The sequence below is a fragment of the Uranotaenia lowii genome, chromosome 2, assembly GCF_029784155.1.
Source record: "Uranotaenia lowii strain MFRU-FL chromosome 2, ASM2978415v1, whole genome shotgun sequence".
Lineage (NCBI taxonomy): Eukaryota > Metazoa > Arthropoda > Insecta > Diptera > Culicidae > Uranotaenia > Uranotaenia lowii.
Genome location: NC_073692.1, coordinates 122961272 through 122988351, shown reverse-complemented (window position 1 = coordinate 122988351; position 27080 = coordinate 122961272). Strand labels below are relative to the sequence as shown.

The 27080-nt window shown below is 36.0% G+C and overlaps 1 protein-coding gene across 1 annotated transcript in view; it reads right to left on the bottom strand.

Moving 5' to 3' along the window:
• Positions 1 to 27080, bottom strand: part of LOC129741820 (uncharacterized) — a 141813-nt gene that overhangs the window by 71651 nt on the left and 43082 nt on the right. Inside the window, exon 3 of the mRNA XM_055733611.1 lies at positions 3495 to 3624. Coding sequence (XP_055589586.1) covers positions 3495 to 3624 — 130 coding nt within the window. The remainder of the gene's footprint in view (positions 1 to 3494; positions 3625 to 27080) is intronic.

Here is a 27080-nt window from a genome sequence, read left to right as displayed (position 1 = left end):
ACTCAAAACTCAAAACTCAAAACTCAAAACTCAAAACTCAAAACTCAAAACTCAAAACTCAAAACTCAAAACTCAAAACTCAAAACTCAAAACTCAAAACTCAAAACTCAAAACTCAAAACTCAAAACTCAAAACTCAAAACTCAAAACTCAAAACTCAAAACTCAAAACTCAAAACTCAAAACTCAAAACTCAAAACTCAAAACTCAAAACTCAAAACTCAAAACTCAAAACTCAAAACTCAAAACTCAAAACTCAAAACTCAAAACTCAAAACTCAAAACTCAAAACTCAAAACTCAAAACTCAAAACTCAAAACTCAAAACTCAAAACTCAAAACTCAAAACTCAAAACTCAAAACTCAAAACTCAAAACTCAAAACTCAAAACTCAAAACTCAAAACTCAAAACTCAAAACTCAAAACTCAAAACTCAAAACTCAAAACTCAAAACTCAAAATTCAAAATTCAAAACTCAAAACTCAAAACTCAAAACTCAAAACTCAAAATTCAAAACTCAAAACTCAAAACTTGAACTTAGAAATTCAGAACTAGAATTCAGAAACTCAGAACTTGAATTTAGAAACTCAGAACTCGTAACTCGAAACTCGAAGCTCGAAACTCGAGTCTCGAAACTCCAAACTCCAAACTTGAAACTCGAAACTCCAAACGTAAATCTGCAAACTCAAAACTCGAAGCTCGAAACTCCCAACGTGAAACTCGAAACTCGAAACTTGAACCTCGAAACTCCAAACTCCAAACTTGAAGCTCCAAACTCCCAACGTGAAACTCGAAACTCAAATCTCTAAACTCGAAACTCCATATGCAAAGCTCCAAACTCGAATCTCGAATCTCGAAACTGGAAACTCACAACTCAAAATTCGAAACTAAAAACAAACATGTAACTCGAAACTGGATGCTGGAAAATCAAGACTCGAAACTCAAATCTCAAATCTCGAATCTCGAAACTCGAAACTCCAAACTCGAAGCTCGAAACTTGAAACTCGAAACTCCAAACTCGAAACTCCAAACTCGAGTCTCGAATCTCAAAACTCACAACTCAAATTTCGAAACTGAAAACTCAAACTTGAAACTCGAAACTGGATACTACAAATTAGAGACTCGAATCTCAAAAATCGAATCTCGAAACTCGAATCTCGAATCTCGAATCTCGAATCTCGAATCTCGAATCTCGAATCTCGAATCTCGAATCTCGAATCTCGAATCTCGAATCTCGAATCTCAAATCTTGAATCCCAAATCTCGAATATCAAAACTCGAATCTCGAATCTTGAATCTTGAATTTCGAATCTCGCATCTCGAATCTCGCATCTCGAATCTCGAATCTCGAATCTCGAATCTCGAATCTCGAATCTCGAATCTCGAATCTCGAATCTCGAATCTCGAATCTCGAATCTCGAATCTCGAATCTCGAATCTCGAATCTCGAATCTCGAATCTCGAATCTCGAATCTCGAATCTCGAATCTCGAATCTCGAATCTCGAATCTCGAATCTCGAATCTCGAATCTCGAATCTCGAATCTCGAATCTCGAATCTCGAATCTCGAATCTCGAATCTCGAATCTCGAAACTTGAATCTCGAATCTCGAATCTCGAATCTCGAAACTTGAATCTCGAATCTTGAATCTCGAATCTCGAATCTCGAATCTCGAATCTCGAATCTCGAATCTCGAATCTCGAATCTCGAATCTCGAATCTCGAATCTCGAATCTCGAATCTCGAATCTCGAATCTCGAATCTCGAATCTCGAATCTCGAATCTCGAATCTCGAATCTCGAATCTCGAATCTCGAATCTCGAATCTCGAATCTCGAATCTCGAATCTCGAATCTCGAATCTCGAATCTCGAATCTCGAATCTCGAATCTCGAATCTCGAATCTCGAATCTCGAATCCCGAATCTCGAACCTTGAATCCCGAATCTCGAATATCAAAACTCGAATCTCGAATCTCGAATCTCGAATCTCGAATCTCGAATCTCGAATCTCAAATCTCGAATCTCGAATCTCGAATCTCGAATCTCGAATTCCGAATCTCGAATCTCGAATCTCGAATCTCATATCTCGAATCTCGAATCTCGAATCTCGAATCTCGAATCTCGAATCTCGAATCTCGAATCTCGAATCTCGAATCTCGAATCTCGAATCTCGAATCTCGAATCTCGAATCTCGAATCTCGAATCTCGAATCTCGAATCTCGAATCTCGAATCTCGAATCTCGAATCTCGAATCTCGAATCTCGAACCTTGAATCCCGAATCTCGAATATCAAAACTCGAATCTCGAATCTCGAACCTCGAATCTCGAATCTCGAATCTCCAATCTCGAATCTCGAATCTCGAATCTCGAATCTCGAATCTCGAATCTCGAATCTCGAATCTCGAATCTCGAATCTCGAATCTCGAATCTCGAATTTCGAATCTCGAATCTCGAATCTCGAATCTCGAATCTCGAATCTCGAATCTCGAATTTCGAATCTCGAATCTCGAATCTCGAATCTCGAATCTCGAATCTCGAACCTTGAATCCCGAATCTCGAATATCAAAACTCGAATCTCGAATCTCGAATCTCGAATCTCGAATCTCGAATCTCGAATCTCGAATCTCGAATCTCGAATCTCGAATCTCAAATCTTGAATCTCGAATCTCGAATCTCGAATCTCGAACCTCGAATCTCGAACCCCGAATCTCGAACCCCGTATCTCGAATCTCGAATCTCGAATCTCGAATCTCGAATCTCGAATCTCGAATCTCGAATCTCGAATCTCGAATCTCGAATCTCGAATCTCGAATCTCGAATCTCGAATCTCGAATCTCGAATCTCGAACCTCGAATCTTGAACCTCGAATCTTGAATCTTCAATCTCGAATCTCGAATCTCGAATCTCAAATCTCGAATCTCGAATCTCGAATCTCGAATCTCGAATCTCGAATCTCGAATCTCGAATCTCGAATCTCGAATCTCGAATCTCGAATCTCGAATCCCGAATCTCGAATCTCGAATCTCGAATCTCGAATCTCGAATCTCGAATCTCGAATCTCGAATCTCGAATCTCGAATCTCGAATCTTGAATCTCGAATTTCGAACCTCGAATCTCGAAACTCGAAACTCGAAACTCGAATCTTTAATCTCGAATCTCGAATCTTGAATCTCGAATCTCGAACCTCGAATCTCGAATCTAGAATCTTGAATCTTGAATCTCGAATTTTGAATCTCGAATCTAGAATCTTGAATCTTGAATCTCGAATTTTGAATCTCGAATTTCGAATCTCGAATCTCGAATCTCGAAACTTGAATCTCGAATCTCGAATCTCGAATCTTGAATCTAGAATCTCGAAACTCGATTCTCGAAACTTGAGCCTCGAAACACGAAACTCGAAACTTGAATCTCGAATAACAAAACTCAAAATTCAAAATCGCATAAATATTATGAAAACAACTGAAATTTATCCCATTGTGCAAACCTTTAGTTTCAGTACTCACCTATCACCTCCATATCGCCAGATACGATGACGGTGTGAAATGAGGGGGCGTCCGCCGAAACTTCGCAGCTGTATTTTCCGGAAAGGTTGGCCGCTTTGATGACCACGAGGTTTTCGTTCGAGAGCGAGCTCTGAAAGATGAGAGACAGAAGAGGATTTCCACATTATTATCTGGTACACTTAATTGGCATTAGCGAGAATCGTTGTAGCGCGTTGCATCGATTCAATAACTTTCGAAAAGCCAAAGAGCTTCGAGTTCGGATTATGGATTCAGTTTCGAATTTAATTAGCTGTATACCTGCGAGTGTTTTAGTTTGTACGACTATCCTGGCTTTACTACATAGACAGGTGAGTCGGATTGATATATGATACTTTCCTCACAGTTGTTTGTTAATGATTGATGATAGGACTTTGTCATAATTATTATTTGATTTGTCCTAAGTCTAAACTCAAATTTCATCAAAACATCAAAACTTTAACATTAACGAGCTGTTCTACCAAATTAACACCTTAAAAATCGAGTTTCTCCTCAAAAACTTCCGGCTGAAAAATGTCTAGTTTCCATAAATCGGTTGCGTTTCAGTGCCTGAATAACTGAGTGAGTGATTGAAATCTGCCAGCCTTAGAACCAAAAGAGAGAACCCAGGGAGCCCGGCAAAGGGGAAACTTTTCCAATTTGAAAACAGTCATTCAACTTGGCAGCCTTGAGCATAATTCGAACCGTCATTCGGTGATTGTTTTTCATCTCGGGTCGCCTAATGAAGCGCACAACTCATCAAATTCGACAAGGCCGCGCTGAAATGGAAACTTTCGCCGGGGATTAATATTTGAAATATTGTAATCGAATGGAGACGAAATTGGGAAACCAAAAAAAAAAAAAAAATAGACGATGTGGAACAACCGGATCGAGGAAAATTAAAACAAGATCCCGAAGAAAATAACACCAGCGTTCTATTCCCATTTGTCAACATAATGGATGAGTTAAGTTTTATCGTTGAAGACTTTATATGGACGATTTATTCGATGCAAAAATAATGTGAACGGCGTTTTCAAACACGGATCAGTTTTTTCTCCACTTGAAAATTTTCATATACAATCAATAAACTGACATTCAAGTTTATTTTATAATTTAATTTCTTCAGCGATTATGATTTATTCCTGAATTATTTTCATTTTGTATGATATAAAATCGGCCTCAAGCATTGATACCCTTCATAACATAAAGCAACATATATATCTAAGGTTTATATTTTTTTACTATAAAAGACAAAACCTTAAAACTCATATTCAGTTATAATCTAATCAGGCATAATAAACTAACCATTTACTTTCAATGTACCGTAAAATGGATTGAATGGGGACTTGGAGGTAGATCAGGTTGTTGAAAAATTGTTGTGCTTCAAATATCAAGCAATCTGCACATTATTCTTTCTCCTTTTAGAACCAAAACGTTCCTTAATTTAATGCGTTAATGCAAATATAAGATTAAATAATGCGGCTTAAAAAAAATAAAAAAAATGTTAACTTGAGGCATAAAAATTGTCAAATTTCATGCAACAACAAGTGTTGTTTGAAAACACTACGAATTGTGAAGTGTCATGTCTGCAAGTTTTGTGGTTTGAGGGGATTCTGTAAATATGATTTAAGTGAAAAAAGAATGCTAAATGCGTCAAACAGCTTCAAATCGCAACACATATTCCTTGGGCCCACTAATCGTGGGGTTAATCAGGACATGAGGAAAACAGTGTCTAGAATTCCCAAGAATCATTGAAAGTAGCGTAAAACAGATCAAAATTGAATTTAAAATTGATGCCAGAAGATTTTGGCTTTCAACTAGCACTGGAAAACTATTAAACAAAAATCTGAATTTCTCTTGATTTATTTTTGCCCCTGGAGTTAGGCAGCACGAATAACATTTCTTCTAATATAAGTGTGGGTTGTAAAAATGGCAATAACTTCGAAGCGGAAAATCCAAAAACGGATCTATAAAGCATTAAAAATATGCTCTGATTTGCTTTTGATTGATGGAAGCTTAACAAAAAGTATCTTTATTGTTAAACAATTTCTAAGCACTTGAGTCTCTCAAAAATAAGCAACTGTTCCTATATGGGTTGAACAAAATCAGTATGGAATAATTTGTAGCAATAAACATTTTCAAATTTTTTTCTGATTGAGTTTTCTTTAGGTAAACAGAATACACCATGAAAATCAAATTGGTGCTTAAAAACACCACTCGACAGATATATTACGTAAAGAGTCCAGAAATTGTCCCGAATCTCCCTATTTTACGTTACAAGCAATTCAAACAATCTCCCAATATTGGTTCAAAATCTTCTTGATTCTTCAACCTCAAATTACACATTTCTCTTTTAAATTGGTACAAAGAAGCATTCGGGAAAAGTCAAAGCATATTTTTATATTATAAAATGAGGTGAACCGGAACAGTGTCCGGTTCATATGCGTTTTATTTCTTTTGAACTCATATTTGTTTAATACTTTGTCTGATACTTACAAACAGTGAAATGAGAACTAAAATGGCAAAAAATAGTCAACAGACCTTTACAGCCCTTGGAAGCATAATTGTCACATGTTACAAAAAGGCAAAGCGAGAAGAACGCAATCAAAGTTTCACATAACAATTTGCTGTTATTGCACAGTTCCGCAATTTTTGTTGACTCCAATGCCGTAGATCTCTACAGTATACTCCTAAAAAATGAGCCTCGATCAATTTTTTTCCGAAAATGAACTGTTTTTTCAATGAAAATCGTTGTGTAACAGTATTCTGTACACCGTTTATTCGAATCACCTCAGTGTATATGAGCGGTGTCTTGGATAAATCTTTTAGTACAACTTGATCAACTGTGGCATTCTTTCTACCTTTCCCACTTACTCTTAGGTTCGACCGAAATCCATTGTGTGAGTTTGGCGGCTTATCCAAGGGATTGGTAAAGCCACGAGGAGCTGACTCAAGCCTCTTTGTTCGTTGGGCTTCATCGAGAGCAGTTGAAGTTTTGTGCACGCAGCAGATTTTAAGTGTTTTCGTTTCCGTTCGATACAAATGTATTTCCAGCCTTTATTTACTGTCGCTAAATGTATCATCGGTGCATGCGATGAATAGCGTGTTTAAAAAACTGCTCTAACAATACCACATCAAAGCTACAGCAAAGAGATCTATCCGTTAGATAAAAGAAGATCATCAGATTAAACATTCACACGAAGGTTATTCTGTAGATTCTACAGTTCCGTCGTCTCGACCAGTCGGTTCCGAATCCAGCCTCTAGAACCGAGTCTGGCCAGTGGGAGAAAACAACGTTTGGGCCGAGTGATCGGCAATAGCGTGGTCAAGGTCATCCAGGCAGCTTGCACGTCCGTAGGAGGTACCAGCAACCACCTCCGAGCCAAGGGACCCCGGTCGGTTAGTGGTCGAAGACGCAAGCCATCCGGCTAGCGTAAAAGCTGTGCTCACCAGCCGAATCAAGCCGTAGGAATTCCCGTTAGGGTTCCGAGCCAAGGGCTTCCGACACTTCCGGGTCGGCATTGCATGCTGTCATCCGTCCGTAGGGGCACCAGTCTCTGCCCTGAGCCAGTGGACACGGCTACCGTGGATTCCCCATCGGGTTCTCCGATCGGCGATCCGAATCTAGCTCACAGATTAGGCCAGGTCAGTAGGAGCTCACATCCGAGCTCTGAGTCAACCAGACCAAGCCTCGGTAGTCGCTGAAGCTGTTCGTCTGTGGTTCGACCACAAACATTGTCACCACCGAAACGGAACCGTGGACAACAATCCGACTAAGTCGCCAACAAATAAGGTCAGATCTTCTCTAGACAATAAGATATACAAACATTATTATACGGAGTATTTACAATTTAGTTCGACCAAATATTTATAATATGGTTTGCAAACCCAGGGTAAATAGCCTCAGGTTACACTTACGGATATAATATTGTATTCATGTTATGTTTTGATTGAGAGCTACCGAATATAAAGCTAAAATGGTATTTTGTGAGCATTTTGATTAATGAGCCAAGCTCATTTGGACAAAGTAAGTTTTGGGTTGGTTCGTCTCGTATTGCAAATTCTATACTTTGCGTTTTGGGTTTCGCTAAAGAGTATTTATCCTTTTCCGTCCGCTTGACCCGCCCTGAGAGAAAGTATTACTAGCTGGGCATCCAACACGCCGTCTCACATCGACGGATGATCTCCGTCGTTGGCGCACAAGTGAGGTGGTCATTAGCGGTGCAGGTTTGCGGGACATTTCGGGTAACAACTTACTCTATACGGGTTACATTCTCCCCCAGAGTAAATGTGATTACAGTTGTGTGACATTTATGCCGCGAAATTCTATGAATAGTCGAAAAATGGACGAATATTTGTCACACCACGAAAATTTCCCCAGTAGATATTTAGTTTGGTATTTCGTGTGTGGCTTTTGAGTACATTATCTGGTGACAAACATGAAGTCTTTAAAGAGTTCGAAAAATAAAACGGCGCGGAGGAGCAACTAGCTCTCTCACTTAACAGGAAGCAACATTTCTTAAACTAATTGTCAGCTGCCATGCTGAAAATTTCGCAACCACGAGAGAAGCGTTACTAGAAGAGGACAATCAATCCGTTTGAAGTGAATTCGGTCCTGGGACAAGTTCCGGATGAAGTAACTCTGGCGAAATAGTTCGTAAACATTAAATCACCGGTATATTGCGAAGTGCGTAAAAATCAAAAACTCAAAGCAAAACAAAAAAAATGATCTGCTTAAACCACCGACGATCACAAATGGCCATCCTGAACAATTGTGGACTACAGTTACACTGCGCCGGAAGAGTAACTAATAATTTGACTAATGCAGTGAAGCGGGTACGTTTACATGCACTCTTCCAAGCGCCAGCAACGAACCCGAAGCAGTTTGCAGAGTTTTTCTTGCTGGGTGTCGCGAAATTAGTAACCCGCCCCCTCTTTATATTTCCGTGATCCCTTCCCGACTATCAAGAACACGTATGCCAAGTTTGATGAAATTCTATTAAGACGTTCCAAAGTTATAACACGGTCATTTCTTGAGTGTGACAAATATGCGTCCAATCGTCTCAGTGTGACAGATATGCGTCCATTTGTCCCAGTGTGACTAATTGACTTTGAATTTTTCTTGAAATTTCTAGAATAAACTTTATGTTTCGACAAAGAATTTTAATAATACGTATCAAATTATGACGATTGGCATCAAAAAGTGAAAAACGTAGAAATGTCACATGTGACAATTATGCGTCCAACGGCAGTTTAATCTCCTGAACAAGGGATCAAGTCTTTTTTAGTTAAGGATCAAGTCTCCTTTAACATAAAAATAATCACAATATTTTTCGTCTCACGAAAATGCTTCTAGAGATAAATGATTTGGATTTCACTAATCACTAATTACTAATCGTACTTCCACAGCCAGAACTTATGACTGAGTCCCAAAGAATAATAAAAGTGAGTTACTATTCTGCTTGTCTTTGATAATGCTTTTTATCATTTTAACATAAAAACATTAAAGTGATGAAAAACATAAAATGGTTGGGCCTACCATGGAGTAGAGAACGCAGAGACATCTGGAACACAGGAACAGAAGAAATGTGGACCACCAGTACCATACGTTTCAAAGGAGCATTATCGTTGGAAGCATGCTAAGAAAAATGCTCCTTGATGGAAAACCACGCGTTCTTTGAAGTAACTCCACAAATCAGAGGAACCCCCTCCAGTGGATGGAAATGATCCATATTGTACAACGAAATCACAAAACCTAAGAATAAATGCATTCTGTAGAAGTAAATATAATGATTTTAAAATTCTAAGATTTCTTATTTTCATTCAATTGTTTTGGATTTCGATGTACAGTCATTTCTGATCATCGACCAAGGATAAAGCGCCTTTACTCGCTCTTGAAAATAAAAAAGAGAATAGGAAAATATTAAAAGAACATAAAACCTTTCGAGGTCTGTTACGAACTCGAAAGTTTTTTTTTAAATTAACCCTCATAATAGAAATAAATAAACTAGAATCATAATCTCCAAATTCAAAACTTTAAATGGTTCAATTGTGTCCTGATCATCAAAGCTAAAAATTTAACTTCTTGGAAGAATGTTTCACACAAACAAACAATCAATAAAAATGAAACATATGTATCACACTCAACCATGAATGGAAAAAATTCTGAAAATTGCTTAGCCAGAAATTTCAGGAATCGATTCCCTTCAGTCGATCACATTAAAATGAAGCTTAAATCTGGAGAGTTAAGGGTGGAAATACTTAAAATCTAACATTTATTTTAACTTCATGTAAGTAAAATAAACATCATGGAACGAACTCACCAAATAAAAGTAAAACATCTGGCTTGTGTTAATTGATGGTGAATTCTCAATGATTTCCAGTTCCGTGTAGCGCTTTAGCAGAACGCGGCTTGAAATATTCATCCCGCCACTCTTGACGGTCACACTAAACTTTCAATGTTACACCCGTAAAATCTAAAACATAGTGTGTGAATGGACTAACCCGATACCGCGTCATTCGTCACAAGCGTGCAGGGAGTCAGTCGGTCAGTCAGTCGGCCAGCAAGCTTGCTAGCCGAGTAGCGCATAGTTTCCTCGGTAGTTCGAGATCGGGTTGCTCACCGGTGTTGCCTCCGGGTTGCAGACCTCCGGACAGGTCTGCACATTTGGCGACCGTTACAGGTAATTTCTTGTTACATAACATAAAAACAAGAAATTATAAAAACCGAAAAATATAAAACCGAAAAAGGTAAACAAACGTGGTCATCGATTCACGCTGAGTTTATTTTCATCAAATTTGATTGAAAATCAATCAGATTGTTAATTACCGTGATAAAATGAGTAATTCGAATACTCATTAAGTGAAATGTAGTTTTCGGCGGGTTGTGAAATAATACCGAAACTGGAATTGGTGAATTAAGTATTGAAGTTTCGTTGAGAAGACAACATGAAATCAAAATTAAATTTCAAAAAGTCGTGAGGACTGCTTGATCATGTTCACAATTTTAAGCGGGTTGAGAGGACAGCTTGAACTTGGAAGGCGAGTTGAGAGTACAGCCTAAATATATCGATAGCAATTCCAAGCGAGTTGAGAGGACAGCTTTAAGTTGAAAGGCGAGTTTAGAGGACAGCCTAAATGTATCGATAGCAATTCCAAGCGAGTTGAGAGGACAGCCTGAAAGTACCGATAGAAATTTCAAGCGAGTTGAGAGGACAGCTTGAAATTGACAGGCGAGTTGAGAGGACAGCCTAAACGTATCGATAAAAATTCGAGCGAGTTGAGAGGACAGCTTGAAATTGAATGGCGAGTTGAGAGGACAGCCTGATAGCATCAATAGAAATTTCAAGCGAATTGAGAGAACAGCTTGAAATAAGAAGGCCGGTTAAGATGTCAGCATGAAATAAGATTGAAATTTAAAGCGAATCGAGAGGACTACTTTCAATTTGAAAAAAATCGTGTTGACTTTTTGAAATTCATTTGAAAATCTAGCGAGTTCGGAGAACAGCTTGAGAAATGATGCAACTATGAGCGTGTCGAGGGGACAACTTGAAAGGAGGAAGAAAGGTTATCAAGAGGACAGTTTGAAGATTGCTTATAATAAGAATGAACAATAAAGCGTGTCCGGGTGATAGCTCGTATAAATTGATAAATTGATTTGATGCGAGCTTACAGGATAGTTTTGAATTGACAAAACACAATTCAAAAGAACAGTTTTCCATTCAAGGAATAAATTTGAACTAAACAGTTTGATGTAAGAGCTATGGAACGTTTCGAGAGAGCAGCTCGATAGGATTTTAACGGAGTAATAACTGCTCCTGGAAAAGAAAAGTATGTTGAGAGGACGGTTTCGGTATCTCATTAAATTAATAATCAAGTTGATTGAAGAGACAGCTTGAGATAATAGAAAACAATGAGAAAGTCTAGAAAACAACCGGAACAAATAGTTTGAAATTTCAAGTGCATTGAGTTGAAAATTGAAAAAATGAATAAGTGTATGTCGAGCTTTGAGCTAATCCTCATGAATTTTGATCAAAATACACAATTAGTTCGTTAGATATCACAATTAGCCAATAAGAAATTCATCTCACGGGTTTTTCCTCGGCAGTTTTTATCGAAAGCATTTGTATATCGCGATTTAATAATATTTTGATGCAGTTGATAACTGAAGCTTTAACGCTGGTAGTTAACAATCTTGCCAACCAGAAATGGTAAAAAAAAATCATATCAATTCAACAAACACTTTGGCAGTCGACAGCCCTTGTACCGATACTTGGAAGATGTTTGTTAGACGTCTGGTCAACATGATATATCGTCAATGAATGTCGCCGGCGCTGATTTAAACAAAAACCCCAGTTTTAGGGTTCAGAGAAAAAAGTTAAAATTCACGTTAAACTTAGATCTAACATCTTCATACTAACTGCCCGCAATTAAATTTTAAAGTTTCGTTATATGCAGTTAAAACGAGAAAATGAATAGAAGAAATATGGATTATTGGTTTTCTCGATTAAACTCAGAGTTCAAATGAGTAATCGTTGAATTATAATATCATTTTATAGATTATATGTTAACCGTGTATCAAATCTGTGGAACGCAAACAAAAAAAACTATGCAATATAGAAACAAACAAGTGACTAAGTTTGAAACCACTACAACCCAACTTGCTTGCATAGTGTTATAAAATATCTATTAGTCGATGATCAAATAGAGATCTAATTTCATCGAAGTGTTTAGGATGATTTCGTTCAACGGAAATTGAAAGAGAGGTGGAAATGAGATATGAAAGCATCGGCCACGAATTGTAGCGCAAGTTGTTTGTACCTACTTCACATCAGTCCATCGATAGGATGCATGGCAAATGTAGACGAGTTTCCTAAAACAAAAACAAACTTATTGTCGATTTGCAATTTTTTTTAATTAATAAAAAAAAACGATTTCAAAAAAGTTTCTTTTTAATTATATTAAAGCATTTTGTTTGGGATAGGAGAAGGATGTGTGAATGGACTAACCCGATACCGCGTCATTCGTCACAAGCGTGCAGCGAGTCAGTCGGTCAGTCAGTCGGCCAGCAAGCTTGCTAGCCGAGTAGCGCATAGTTTCCTCGGTAGTTCGAGATCGGGTTGCTCACCGGTGTTGCTTCCGGGTTGCAGACCTCCGGACAGGTCTGCACACATAGCACAGTTTTATGCCATTTTCAGTACTTGATTATTGATCATCAAACGCGCCCGCTGGCCTTCCACAAACAAGGACACACAAGGATGAACGACCAAAAGAAATTTAGTCGCAGCAACCTGAACGGATGCATCGTGCAAGGCACTGATTGAAAACTCACAACACTACTTATCCAATTTATTATAACTTTTTCATATTCCCAGTCACAGTTGTCGTTGGGAATATTCACAAATAATATTCAATGCAATGCACATTAAACACTAGAAAATCATATAAGGCATTTTCTCCAGGGACACCCATAATGAAAGACGACTACGACGACACAAAAAAAACACACCGCCCTTTTTCGATGACCGTTGAATTTTTCATTTTCATCCAGTGGATCCACCCCAAGATTTGACTTGTCCACTTTATGGCATCTTTTATCAACACTCGCAGCTTAATTTCGTTAATGCTCAATTTATTTTCACCAAAATCATCCAATTTTCTAAAAATGTCGACAGACAAGATAAAAAACGCGTGCACTGCGGTAAAGCCAAGGCCTACCTCATCAGATAAGTGATTTGGATTTTCTGAGAAACTTATTTTTGTATGAAATTTTTATTAACACTAAGTTTTATTGGATTATCCATGATTGGTGTAATCAAAATGAAATATGAATTGTCTATTTAATACATATTTATCTTGGAAAACTTATTCTTAATGTTTCATGAAATAATAAAGAAGAACTGCAGTTTACAGTAGAATAACCAAAATAAGTTAGGGATGAACAAAACATTATGAATCTTATGCGCTCTAGGCTAGTTTGCTATAGATCATTTGCTATTAACTTTTTACCATAATACTGATGATTTTTGTTAATCAAGATCGACAAAAGAAAGAAATGTATTTCTTTCTGAAATAATTTCAAACTAATCACAGATTTAGACTTCAATCATCCATTAAAAAAAAGTATATTTAAAAAAAATCTCAATTGTAAACAAACAATTTGAGAGGATATCAGTATACTTGGTTGAAACTGTAGAAACTAAGATAATATTACATAAACAATAATTATATCTCTGAATAGAATTGAAGAATCACAGTGTACAGTAGGGTAACTAAAATTGGGCAAGAAAAAATAAAAATAGAGCATTTAATAAAAGACTCCTGGCTTGAAATGATCATTGTTTCAAACGAAAGTAACATGCAAAATTTAAACCAGATTGTATTGCTGTAGCTACTTGCATTGAGTCTGAAGTGTGAATGTGATTTCAAGACATTTACTAAGGAGAAGTAAAAAAACTGATTTCTCATAAAAAACTCTTTTCAAGGGATCTCTTACTTTTGAATAATGATTTTTTTTTTTCAAAACTTAAATTTAGACAAACGTTTATACTCAAGATTACATCACGATAAGCGTTATCACAAAAAAAGTAATAGCGGTTCCTAGAATTCAATAGTTTTCTTTATCATTGAGTTTTTTAAATAGAAAAAAATCCATCCAGTGTTTCCACAATCAGAAAATATGAAGATAATGGATTCAAATCAATTCATAAATGGATTCATATTATTCCCGATAATTCTAATAATTAAAGATAATTTGAGCGTTTCAGACTGCTGACAGGATTTGTCATCCGATTTTTTAATTGTAAAAATTATTCAAGCAAAGTAATGAAAAACATTGTAACATTGTAAACAGTTTTATGTGATCATGGAGATATGTGTTCGCTATTTAACTGTTAAGCAAACTATCTGACTTAACTATAGAATTAATGATTTTTATATAAACAGGTTTATCAATATCAAAAGATTTGAAAGTTTTTAAAGAACAATCAAATAGAAAAGTGGATGAATATTATCCGGGATTCAATTGTTGATGTTACCTTTCAATTGATTGTATTTTAGTCTAGTACACTTTTCGGTTTTTTTTTTTCACAAATCAAAGACGGACTCATATGGGTTGTTACTCATGTTTTTCCAAGTTTGAGATTTATTGAACTAACCTCTGTTCTGCACAATGAGTTTTTGAGAAAAAAGTCAATTTTTCTTAAAAATTTTCTTATGAGAGTTGTAGCAAGCCACCGTTAATATAAAACAATAATTTTATGATGCATGGTAGTTGATTTTATCAGCATTTCGATAGATCTGTTTTAGATAATCAGTCAAAACAAGCCGAAAACATTTAAAAAATCATAAACTACCAACTTGTACAGAAATTTTACTTACAAGTTGGAGGTTTAAAATCTTCAGTAAATCAGAAAAAAAAATTCACAAAAGCTATTCAATAGATCTCAAATTTGGCAGGCATACTTGAAAAAGCATGGAGAACAACTCATATGAGTCCTGCTTTGATCTGCGAAAAAAGCCAAAAAGTGAACTAGTCTATTGTACATACCTAAATGAAAATTTTCAAAAAAGTTAACGCTCACCAAAAATCCCTTTATTTTATTTCACTTTCGTCAAAACACTTTTGAAATGTTGTTATTCAATTTAAACTTTAAAATGGAAACAGTCGAAAATTGAGTCATAAATCTCAGAGATAATATTTTCATCGGAAAACGGTGGAATACAATTTAGAATTATTATTTTAAGAGGAGAAATCACCGTGAATTTGTTTTATGAAATGAATTTGCGGCTTTATCGGTGAGGGTTAAAGAGTTGAAATCAAAGACGGATAGAAGATCAGAAGAAAATTCTAAGGTGGTGAAAAGAGCGAAGAGCATTTGAAATAGAAGCTTGACCACATGCTAAATTCTTTGTCCCGCATCAATTAACTGTATTGAAGAAGTAGTACCCAATAGAGAAGGCACTACATTTTTCGATACAGTTAATTATGGATGGTTCGACCGCCATGTGAGTGTGCACATGTGCCGAACAGACAAAAAAAAAATTTTTTTTTTTGTCCGTTCGGCACATGTGCACACTCACATGGCGGTCGAACCATCCATAATTAACTGTATCGAAAAATGTAGTGCCTTCTCTATTGGGTACTACTTCTTCAATACAGTTAATTGATGCGGGACAAAGAATTTAGCATGTGGTCAAGCTTCTATTTCAAATGCTCTTCGCTCTTTTCACCACCTTAGAATTTTCTTCTGATCTTCTATCCGTCTTTCATTTCAACTCTTTAACCCTCACCGATAAAGCCGCAAATTCATTTCATTTAGAATTATGCTAAGTCGAACATATTTAAAAATAAGGAATTAAAGTTAAAAATGTTGCATCCTCAGAAGGAATCTTCAGAAGCTAATTTCTTGTTCAAGTAGATACAAACTTATTTTAAAGCTAACAGAAAATCGACGATTTTAAATAAATAGAAAAAAACCAGTACATTTTTTTCTATGCTTATCAACACAAAACCATATGCCTGAGTTCTGTTTCACAGAAACACCAAATATTTTAATTCTGGGAAAAGTCACGTTTCTATCTAGTCGACGTTATCGAAACGGAAAAAGGCATGGGTCCATTTGATTCGCAAATTCCACCGACCGGAACCAGGTATCCAAGATGATTGCTCGCAAGGGCGAGAAAAATCACCGGAAAAGTTAGCTGATAACCGACATGGAAAAACATGGCGAACTTTGGTCCCGCCAAGATAAGACGTAAATTGTTGGCTTTGTTGCTTTTTCCCTCGGACGATAAACAGCTTAGATAAGCTGCGAAATTTGTTGTCGTTATTTTCTGTTTTTTTCCATCGAACAAATATCTCTCTAAATAATTCTTCGGTTGAATTCGAATCCTGATGATGATTCGCTTCGCTCGTTTGGCCCGGCGGAATTCGATTCGGTGGTGTTAGATTCGGTTGGCTTGGGCTGGGCCTCCTGGTCGGAACCCGTCACTAGAAAAAGCAGAACGAGTAACAGGAAGAGAATTCGGCGCTGCCAAACAGACGGCACAGTTTCCGGTTTTATTGGCTAACTTTTGACTGTTTGCAATTGCTTCGCCGGGTAATTTAGATACTTGGCCCTTGTTCGTTTCGATAATTCGTTGATGGGCGAATTCCGGCTGAAGTGGATTAGCTAATTTATATCAACCAGGTTCCGGCGGTTTTATTCTTGCCGAGCTTAAGAATGTTAGATGGTTGTTTGCGAACGATACGCACATTTAAATCCGTTTTTTAATCAGCGAAATGCTTGAAAACATTTATACTTCTAATAGAGACATCTGTTTCGAAGAATTCACGATTGGGTGGATATTTAACAAGCTATCAATTTATATCAAAATTCCAGCAAACCTTCAAAATTTTTGAATCCATGAATTTGTGATGCTTTTGAGAAATTTCGAATTCTTTGGACAAATTTTAAAAATGTTCAGGATAATTCAAATCAATAAGGTCTTTCCCTTCTCTAATCAAACTATCGACCACAATTTCGGTTTGAGAAGAAGCTGTTCCAAATTGTTTGACAAACAACACGCCAAATACGACGTAGACGGTTATTTCAAAAGGTGACGGCTTTCTCCCCACACGACGCCAATTGATTGCCTGGCCAAATCCGTGGGGAACGATTCCATTTTGCTCCCAAATGTTGGAGTAAACAAACCGATAATTCAAAGATAAACAACAGGAACTCAATTTCCAATGAATTCTCCGAATGGAGAATCCGGTTCAGCTTAGCACTACGGAGCTTAGAAGGAATCACCGCGTGTTCTCGAGGAACGTTACCTAAACTTTGGTGACAAGGCGGAAGCTCTACCTATTTCTGTCTAGCACTAGCTGTTCTTGCTTCATGCTTTCTCTCTCTCATTCAAGAGATGTGTGGTTGACAGTTTGATTAGGCTCCCACTGCTGTGGAATGAACAACTGTGTCAATTTTATGCGCCCAAAGAGCTGACTTGGTGCGTTGGCTCTTTCTTGGAAATAAGGCATTAAGATAAAACCACGCCGATAAGAAAATTAAGTGTCTGGGGAAAACATCCGAAAGAAGATTGAGGCTTATCTTTGCTTTTTGATTACCATAAACGTGATATGTCTATCAAAAACTAAGGAAGTTTACAAAAGTAGGATTCGAATCCGAAAGCTTCATTGGGATTTGTATGAGACATGCAATTCAAAAGCAGGTTTTTTTTTTGGAGAATTTTTTTTTCAATTTTTTTGTTCTGATTACTTAATTACTTTACATTTACGAGAAATTTAATTTAATTTAGATTTATATCTAAATTCATCGAAATCGCAAAAATCATATATAATTATTTTACATCCATTTTCAACTAAATCAATTAACTCCCCTTTGTCAGTTTAGTTATCTACGCAATGTGCAAAAGTGCTGAATGTTCTTATTCGAACAGAAATTAAAATAAAATCATGAGAAAATAAACCGTCAGCGAGCGCGGGGGCTATAACACGCACAAAATTAGCCGAAAAACAAGTGGAACAAGTGGTGGAATCCTTTACCGATTAGGGTATTTCGGGGGAATATGCACCTGCTAAGGGAAATGACCGAGTATGCGCAATACATAAGCTGAACACCCGAATACATTGCAACATGTGCTTCGTATTTCTATCTTCTACTCATATTCTGTAAAAAAATATTACTTTTTATTGTAAAAACTATGAAAATATTCAATTTTTTACAAACGCCTTTAAAAGCATCTTTTGAAATCATTGGATGTTAAACGCCCCAGTGTAGGCAAATGATGCTCCAAAACATTGGATCAAAACGACTCGAAAACAACACAATATTCACAGTGAAAATAAATTAATTCTGTGATTTGATACGGAAAAAAGTGCAAAAAATATTTTTTTGCAAGTTTATCTACACATAAAAACAAATGGTTTGTTAACATTTCTCAAAGAAAAAATGAAAAATTTTGAAATTATTGACTTTATTTTGAACTGTGTCAGTGTCAACCAAATTTTTCTGCTGCTTTTGGCGACAAATTTAGCGAACCGATTCGATTTTCTGTGCAAGTTTTTCACTCAAATCCGATCGAAAGATATAATTGTTATGCGTCCTAATGATAATTTAGAACTAAGCAAAGAAGAAGATCGATATATCATTTCGATAATCTGTCTGTATTGATGGAAAACTGCACTCAAAAATCACGAATAAAACACGTGGTTTTGTTTACATCTTACCGAACAGCACCTTGAGAGGAGGGCGATTTGTCCATAAATTCATGGGGGCATTTTGATCGGATATTTGAAATTTAATATGCCTTCAGTTTACCATAAAACAACAATTTACCACAGTTTTTCATCAATTGATAATTCAAATATTTAATTTGAACTATCAATAAAATCAATGGTGAGGATGTTTTAAGCAATCATCCTGGTGTAAAAGCCTATTTCATTTGATCACTTTTTACAACTTAAGTGAGGGATAGCCACCTCAAAATTTAATTTAATTGTTATGCGTGTTTTTATGAATATCTGGTAACCATTTTTACTAAAATTACAAGGTATTGGTTTTAAGAACACATTTGTGTAAAAAGAATCCACTAGTAACTTCACAAATCTCCCAAATTTATCAAAATATAGCCACTGGCGTTTTACTCCGAAAGGGCATTATGGACAGAAGTACCCTACAGAAACATTCGCGAATGCAATCGTGCAATCGTTTGGCGATTGTGTTTCGACATTTATTTGCGAATCAATTCACCCAACGAACGTCGTGGTGAAAATAAAAAACGATCCAGTTAACTGCGGCGAACGTTTCGGCCATCGGTTCGTTCACCCGAACGTATTTAAAAGTTCATTCATTCGGATTGCCAATCCGACCAATCAGCGGTCGTGTGTTCACGCTCGCATCGCCGATGCTATCATCGTGAACGGAGCGGTGATTGAGAATCATTAGCGTTCATGATGGTGAACGAATTTTTCTATCCATGGCTTTGAGTAGATGTTTAGCATGGAGATTTACTTTCCCGTACCGTTTGGAAATTCTAGTTCAAATTTTAGTTATCATTATTGATAAATTAAATAAATAATAATAGTTATTGACAAATGTCTCAATTTTATATAGGAAATTTTTTTTTGCTTGAATTTGATATGTTGAATGTTGAAATTTTTGAAATCATTTGCTTACAGATTTTTAACGTGAAGATGATTGTTTTCATCATTTAAATGTTATCTATACAATGCAATTGCAAGTTCTGGTATATTTTTATTTTATCTAAATGAATAGATTTTGAATCCTTTAAAGAGGAAATATAAAAATATTTTTTGAGTATTTGGTTCCGTATTGCGATTTGCGAATGGTTACAAGGTAAGATGTAAAACATGAGTAAAAATATGCATTTTTTGTTTTTAATTATATTTTTAAGTAGCTTAACTCTATTATGGGGTTTAGTGGAGGGATTGGACAGGACATCAAACGATCGGACGACTGATATACAATGGATTGTGGGTTCAAGCCAGCCGGAGTATCTCGGCAAATTTGGAATCATGAGTAGGTTACTTAGGTACCTTTTCAGGATCCTTTATTTGTTTCGAACAGTTTGAAGGGAGTAAGATGAGTCAAACCTGTCCCAAGCCAGTGGTAACGGACCCCTTGGTTGTGCTGGAATTATTGTTGATGAGTTAAGCATGAACAATTTTTGAATGTGCGATCGAGACTTCCCGTACCGACACGGGTCGAAAGACCTATCAGCCACTGGTGGGTTCTACATACATACATACATACATTTTCAACTAAATCAATTAACTGTTTGGCACTCAATGTGGAATGTTTGATAGAAATTTGTAAAATTGTATTGAAATAAAATCAAAATTTGGAAAAAAATGCCTTTGATGATAATTTTAATAACCCTGAAGAAGCGACTCATGGAGGGGGTTTTGGTAACTGATTTTTATCTATGATTTTTTGCCCAACATTGCACGAAAAAAAAAAAATAAAAAAAATATCTTTGTAACTATATGGTTATTCATTTTTACGTACTTGAAAGTTTTCGTATTAAATTGAAACTTTAGAAAATTGGTCCTAAATCTAAAAAGTGAGCTAAATACGCTTTTATCGATGGTCAAAATATTTGAATTTGTTTGAGAGTCTGGTAGATCAAACTTGGTTGATTTCGGCATAAAATAAGGATTAGGAATAAGGAGGCTCTTTCATTCCTAAAAATAAACTTATTCTATACTCAAATCAAAGCCCAATCTTCCAAACTATTTTTCAAAATCACCTTTGATGAAAATAAATCGAATTTTCAAGAAAAACTAAGCGAAAAAAATCATCAGATTTTCATCACATTTTATTGATGCAAACTTGAATCAAATCAATGATTTTGGTATGAAGTTTGGCTTCAAAAAAACAGCAATACATTGCAAACCAAATACGAGATATCTCGTTTTTCGCTTGCCGCTAGTATATTATTCAAATGTAATGATTCTAAAAACGAAATCTCATTCCACAAAATGTAACACCACACAGTATTTTGTTCATTGGTTTCTGAAAAATAAACTGACAAATTTTGGTGTCCTTAATGTGTTAATAATGTTGAACAAAGCACTGGAAAAATATAGAATTTTTTGCAGACTTTTTAGGTGAAGATTTTTCTTTAACAGTAAGTATTTTTCATATAGAATCAATCCCATAATGAAAATCCTGTAGACGATTTTTTTTTTAAATTTGGGCTTTGAAAGTAAAACAAAATACTCAAATTCTACCTTTTATTTGTAATTTTCAGCTGAATTATGTTTACAAACTAATTTTGTACAAAAAATTGAAATCTGGAAAATGAATTGACAAACAATCTTATCACATTAAGGACGGCAAAGAAATCTTTGACGAGAAACACCGATATTCGACATTCAGTATCTCGAAAACCCCCCCAAATTAAGTATTTTTAAATAACGGCAAACGTTGTGTTAAATTTTCTCCAATAAAGTTTAACACTTGAATTCAGTCGATTCGAGTTATACTTCGAAGTGTAGCACACTGTTGGCAAGTGAAAAAACGATATTTTTCGTATTGTCCCCAACATGTTATTTTCATGATCTCTTGCGTTACACAACAATTTATGTAGATTGTCAAATTCATTTACAAGCTAAATATCTTTCTCTATTTTGAATCTGCATTCTGAAACTTAATTCTGAACCTGAATTCCGATGTTTTTTAACGACTGTTACTTTAATTTTAAGGTGATTTTTCGGCTTTCAGTCTGTTCAAATAGCAAAAACGACTATTTATTTAACGTTCCAACGTTTCAATCCATATAGGATCGTCATCAGGGACTGTAATGTTTATTGTGTGTTAACAAAATATCAAAAAATCTTCACGAAATTAACTGATTCTTACCTAAAATGTGTCGTATTTCTTGTCAGGTTTGATTCGGCTGATCGGGTAAAGCTGTCATTTGTGTCTGTTACAATATTTTGTGATTAATTTGTGATTCTAGTGTTTTGTAGTGTTGTCTGACTTACTGTGAAAAAATCCGTACTTCCTCCTATTTTCTGGATTAAATTTCCGCAGCATCGATTTTCCACAGTCACTACTTTTCACTTTTTGTTTTGCTTTGATCTGTTATTACTAGTCCATGCTATTGTTTTCTGAATGTTGTTGGATTTGTGTTTCTGTGTTGGTAGTTTTATGTTTTTGGTTTATTTTTCGTATGTGTTGGATGGTTTTAAAAATGTTTGCGTATGATGTATGTATGTTTTCGGTGTCTTTTTTTAGGTTTATTGCATGTTTTGTTGTTTTAATGTGGCAACTCTCCAGTATTAGCAATTTGTTTTCGTTGTCACATCTGTCGATGATATCCGCTTTATCGATGTCGAACAGATGATCCATAGCTATTTCATGTTCCAGTAAGGCTGTTTGTTGGCGAAGTTGTTGAATTGCATAATCCTGTTTCGTGTATCCGATGTTCCATAATCGCTTGAGTTCATTTGTTTGGGTCCTGTGCTGTGAAATCCGTTGTTTTAGTTTCCTCGTAGTGCATCCAATGTAGCATGCTTCGCAGTTTTCCGTTTCTTGTGTTTCCTCCTCTTTCCAATGTCCTTTGCAATTTATCCTGTAAATTACATTTGTTTGTTCGTCCCTTGGTGTTTTGCCTTTTATTATCGGGAAAAGGCATCCAATAGTCTTTGCTTGTTTACTTGCTGTTCGTATATCTGCATATTCCGAACGCAATGTTTTTGTTATGTTGGCGCTTAGACCATCAATGTTTGTGAGCGAGCGTGAAATTTTATTTTCTTCTGCTACCATAGCTGTTTGGATGTCACTTTTTTCGTTGAGACGATTGATAATGCCATTGATTAAACCGATTGGGTAATCATTCAGTCTCAAGTTGGTTCGAATAATTTCGTGGGTTTCATTGTTGTTTGCTCGGGATGAAAACAATGAAACACGCTTTGCAAAGGCGGTTGCGACGTTTAACTTTTGATGGAGTGGATGGAAAGAATAGAAATTCAAAAAACGGCCAGACGCGATCGGTTTCATGTACCAATCGGTGGTGATTTTTCCTTCTTCATTTCGGTGCAACATCATGTCTAAAAATGGCAAACTTCTGTCTTTTTCAACTTCAACGGTGAATTGTATGTTTCTATGTTGTGAGTTGAAAACACTTTGGACATATTCCACAGAGTCTTCGGGAAGAATCAGGAATAAATCGTCCACATATTTTCTTATATGTGGGAGCGGGATGGAACTTTGTGTGGCTGCTGAATCAAGCAAATCATCAACCACAATCTCTGCGATGGGAGAATCAATGGGGCTTCCCATAGCCAGGCCTGTTTTTTGCTTATAGTAAGTCTGGTTGAAGCAGAAGAAACTACTGTTCACACAGAACTCGATAGTTTCTAAAAATAGATCGAGGCAAATGGGAGACTGCGCCCAGTCGTCCCATGTATGACAGCTCCCACCTACGGGTTATCTAAATTCGTAGGAAACATTTTGCAGCAATCAATCACATCCAAATACACAATTAAGAACTCGTTCGAGTTTTGCGAATTTGTTAAAACTATCACTGTGCCCGACGGACACTTGGTGGTTTCATTCGATGTCGTGGCTCTGTTTACATCTATACCAATAGAGCTTGTACGCAAAATTGTGATTGCCAATTGGGATCGCATCACCGCTCATACTCCCATTTGCCTCGATCTATTTTTAGAAACTATCGAGTTCTGTGTGAACAGTAGTTTCTTCTGCTTCAACCAGACTTACTATAAGCAAAAAACAGGCCTGGCTATGGGAAGCCCCATTGCTTCTCCCATCGCAGAGATTGTGGTTGATGATTTGCTTGATTCAGCAGCCACACAAAGTTCCATCCCGCTCCCACATATAAGAAAATATGTGGACGATTTATTCCTGATTCTTCCCGAAGACTCTGTGGAATATGTCCAAAGTGTTTTCAACTCACAACATAGAAACATACAATTCACCGTTGAAGTTGAAAAAGACAGAAGTTTGCCATTTTTAGACATGATGTTGCACCGAAATGAAGAAGGAAAAATCACCACCGATTGGTACATGAAACCGATCGCGTCTGGCCGTTTTTTGAATTTCTATTCTTTCCATCCACTCCATCAAAAGTTAAACGTCGCAACCGCCTTTGCAAAGCGTGTTTCATTGTTTTCATCCCGAGCAAACAACAATGAAACCCACGAAATTATTCGAACCAACTTGAGACTGAATGATTACCCAATCGGTTTAATCAATGGCATTATCAATCGTCTCAACGAAAAAAGTGACATCCAAACAGCTATGGTAGCAGAAGAAAATAAAATTTCACGCTCGCTCACAAACATTGATGGTCTAAGCGCCAACATAACAAAAACATTGCGTTCGGAATATGCAGATATACGAACAGCAAGTAAACAAGCAAAGACTATTGGATGCCTTTTCCCGATAATAAAAGACAAAACACCACGGGACGAACAAACAAATGTAATTTACAGGATAAATTGCAAAGGACATTGGAAAGAGGAGGAAACACAAGAAACGGAAAACTGCGAAGCATGCTACATTGGATGCACTACGAGGAAACTAAAACAACGGATTTCACAGCACAGGACCCAAACAAATGAACTCAAGCGATTATGGAACATCGGATACACGAAACAGGATTATGCAATTCAACAACTTCGCCAACAAACAGCCTTACTGGAACATGAAATAGCTATGGATCATCTGTTCGACATCGATAAAGCGGATATCATCGACAGATGTGACAACGAAAACAAATTGCTAATACTGGAGAGTTGCCACATTAAAACAACAAAACATGCAATAAACCTAAAAAAAGACACCGAAAACATACATACATCATACGCAAACATTTTTAAAACCATCCAACACATACGAAAAATAAACCAAAAACATAAAACTACCAACACAGAAACACAAATCCAACAACATTCAGAAAACAATAGCACGGACTAGTAATAACAGATCAAGGCAAAACAAAAAGTGAAAAGTAGTGACTGTGGAAAATCGATGCTGCGGAAATTTAATCCAGAAAATAGGAGGAAGTACGGATTTTTTCACAGTAAGTCAGACAACACTACAAAACACAAGAATCACAAATTAATCACATAATATTGTAACAGACACAAATGACAGCTTTACCCGATCAGCCGAATCAAACCTGACAAGAAATACGACACATTTTAGGTAAGAATCAGTTAATTTCGTGAAGATTTTTTGATATTTTGTTAACACACAATAAACATTACAGTCCCTGATGACGATCCTATATGGATTGAAACGTTGGAACGTTAAATAAATAGTCGTTTTTGCTATTTGAACAGACTGAAAGCCGAAAAAAAAAAGAACCTGAATTCAAAAATGCGCTTGGAATTTGTATCCGAATTTATACGATTTTGTAAATGAACAAAAAAAACGATTTGCGAATATTATTCCAGGTTAGAATTTTATGAGCCAAGTTTTAGAGCCATTATTTATGAATCTATTATTTAAATTCTTTAGTTCACATTAAATCTATATTCACTATTTAAATTATTTATTTTTAATCTGCATTGTGAATCAGAATTAAAATATGAATTTACAAAGATCTTAATCTTACTTTCAAATTTTAGATTGCCATTTTGAACCTTTAAACCTTTTAATTTTATTTGAAAACTATATTCAAGAATTTCAAATATGAATATAAAACAAAATTACCCTTTTTTCATATGCGAAAAACTATTTAAAAATATTGAAAATGCATATCATCTCGAAAAACATGATTCAAATTTGATATGTAATGTAAAACCGAATTTGAACCAAGATTTTAAAACAGTTTCATTTCTTATTTCTTATGATTATTCGAACTGAAAATCAACAATCCTGGACTGGATATAGAATCCAAAATTCGAACAAAATTACGATCAATACACTTTCGTTTATGGGAATTATGGAATCAGAACCTCCGAAATGGGTTTGATTGGATTCGAAATTTAATTTTCAGATCTTAATTTCGATGAAAAAGTGAGAAAATTTTGAAAAAGTGTAGCAGAATTTAGGACTCGGGTTGGGGTTTTGAAGTTTTGGCATAAGTTGTTACTGTTGATGAACCTTACTCTATTGTTATAATTTGGTTCGTTCTAAATTTAAAATCTTGAGTGTAGAGTAGAATCTCTCGCTTGCTGTTTTGGATCCTCATGGGGGGCTTTAACCCCGAAAACCCCTCCGTTCTTTCGGCTATGTCTTCAGGAATTCTAAAATTATGTACATGAAATTAGAAATTTTGTGTGTGATATTTTATCTGATTTCTAACCCTACTGACAAAATCTGTCGTTGTTATTGCTTTTGGGAAAAGAGTACTGCCCAAATCAGTGCGTCACTTAAGTTTCACTGTAAATATTCAGTAAACCAAAAAAGGGAACAATATTTGAATTTGAACTCGAAACCTCACCAGATTCATATTGAAAAAAATTAAGTGAATGTAGGCGGTAGAGTTTTGTGAAGATGATGTCATACGACATCGAAACTTTGCACAATAGAGAAAAAAGTGTATTACCACGAAGAAATTCAACATCTTCCTTTCTTCTCGAAGTATATCTATGAAAATATACTTTTTTTTTAGTGAAAATGTCCGGAGAATCGATTGACATAGCTTCAGACGCCGCATGAGATTATGAACGAAGATATAGTGCCATTTTAACACCTTATACCTCTTTATTTGTCAAACAATCCAGAAAAACAATGATTTGGAACATACAATTTTGAACAAAAATAGACCTTTTTTCCAAGGAATCAAATGAAGGCTTTCTGAGTTACCACACGCTTCGGAAAATGGAGTTATGGCTAATTTTCCCTTAATTCACCTATATTTCCCAATTAATGCCCAATCATGTTCAGACTAGATAATTTTAACCTCAATTTGTTCCCACTATTCCCCAAAATTTCTAAATTAACTAAAAAAAAAAACAAGTTCAGACTTGAAAATCTTGGACCAAAATTATACTTATCTTGAGAGGACATTTCCGAAGAATCAAACGAAGGTTTTCTGATCCACCGCACGCATCGGAAATCGGAGTAA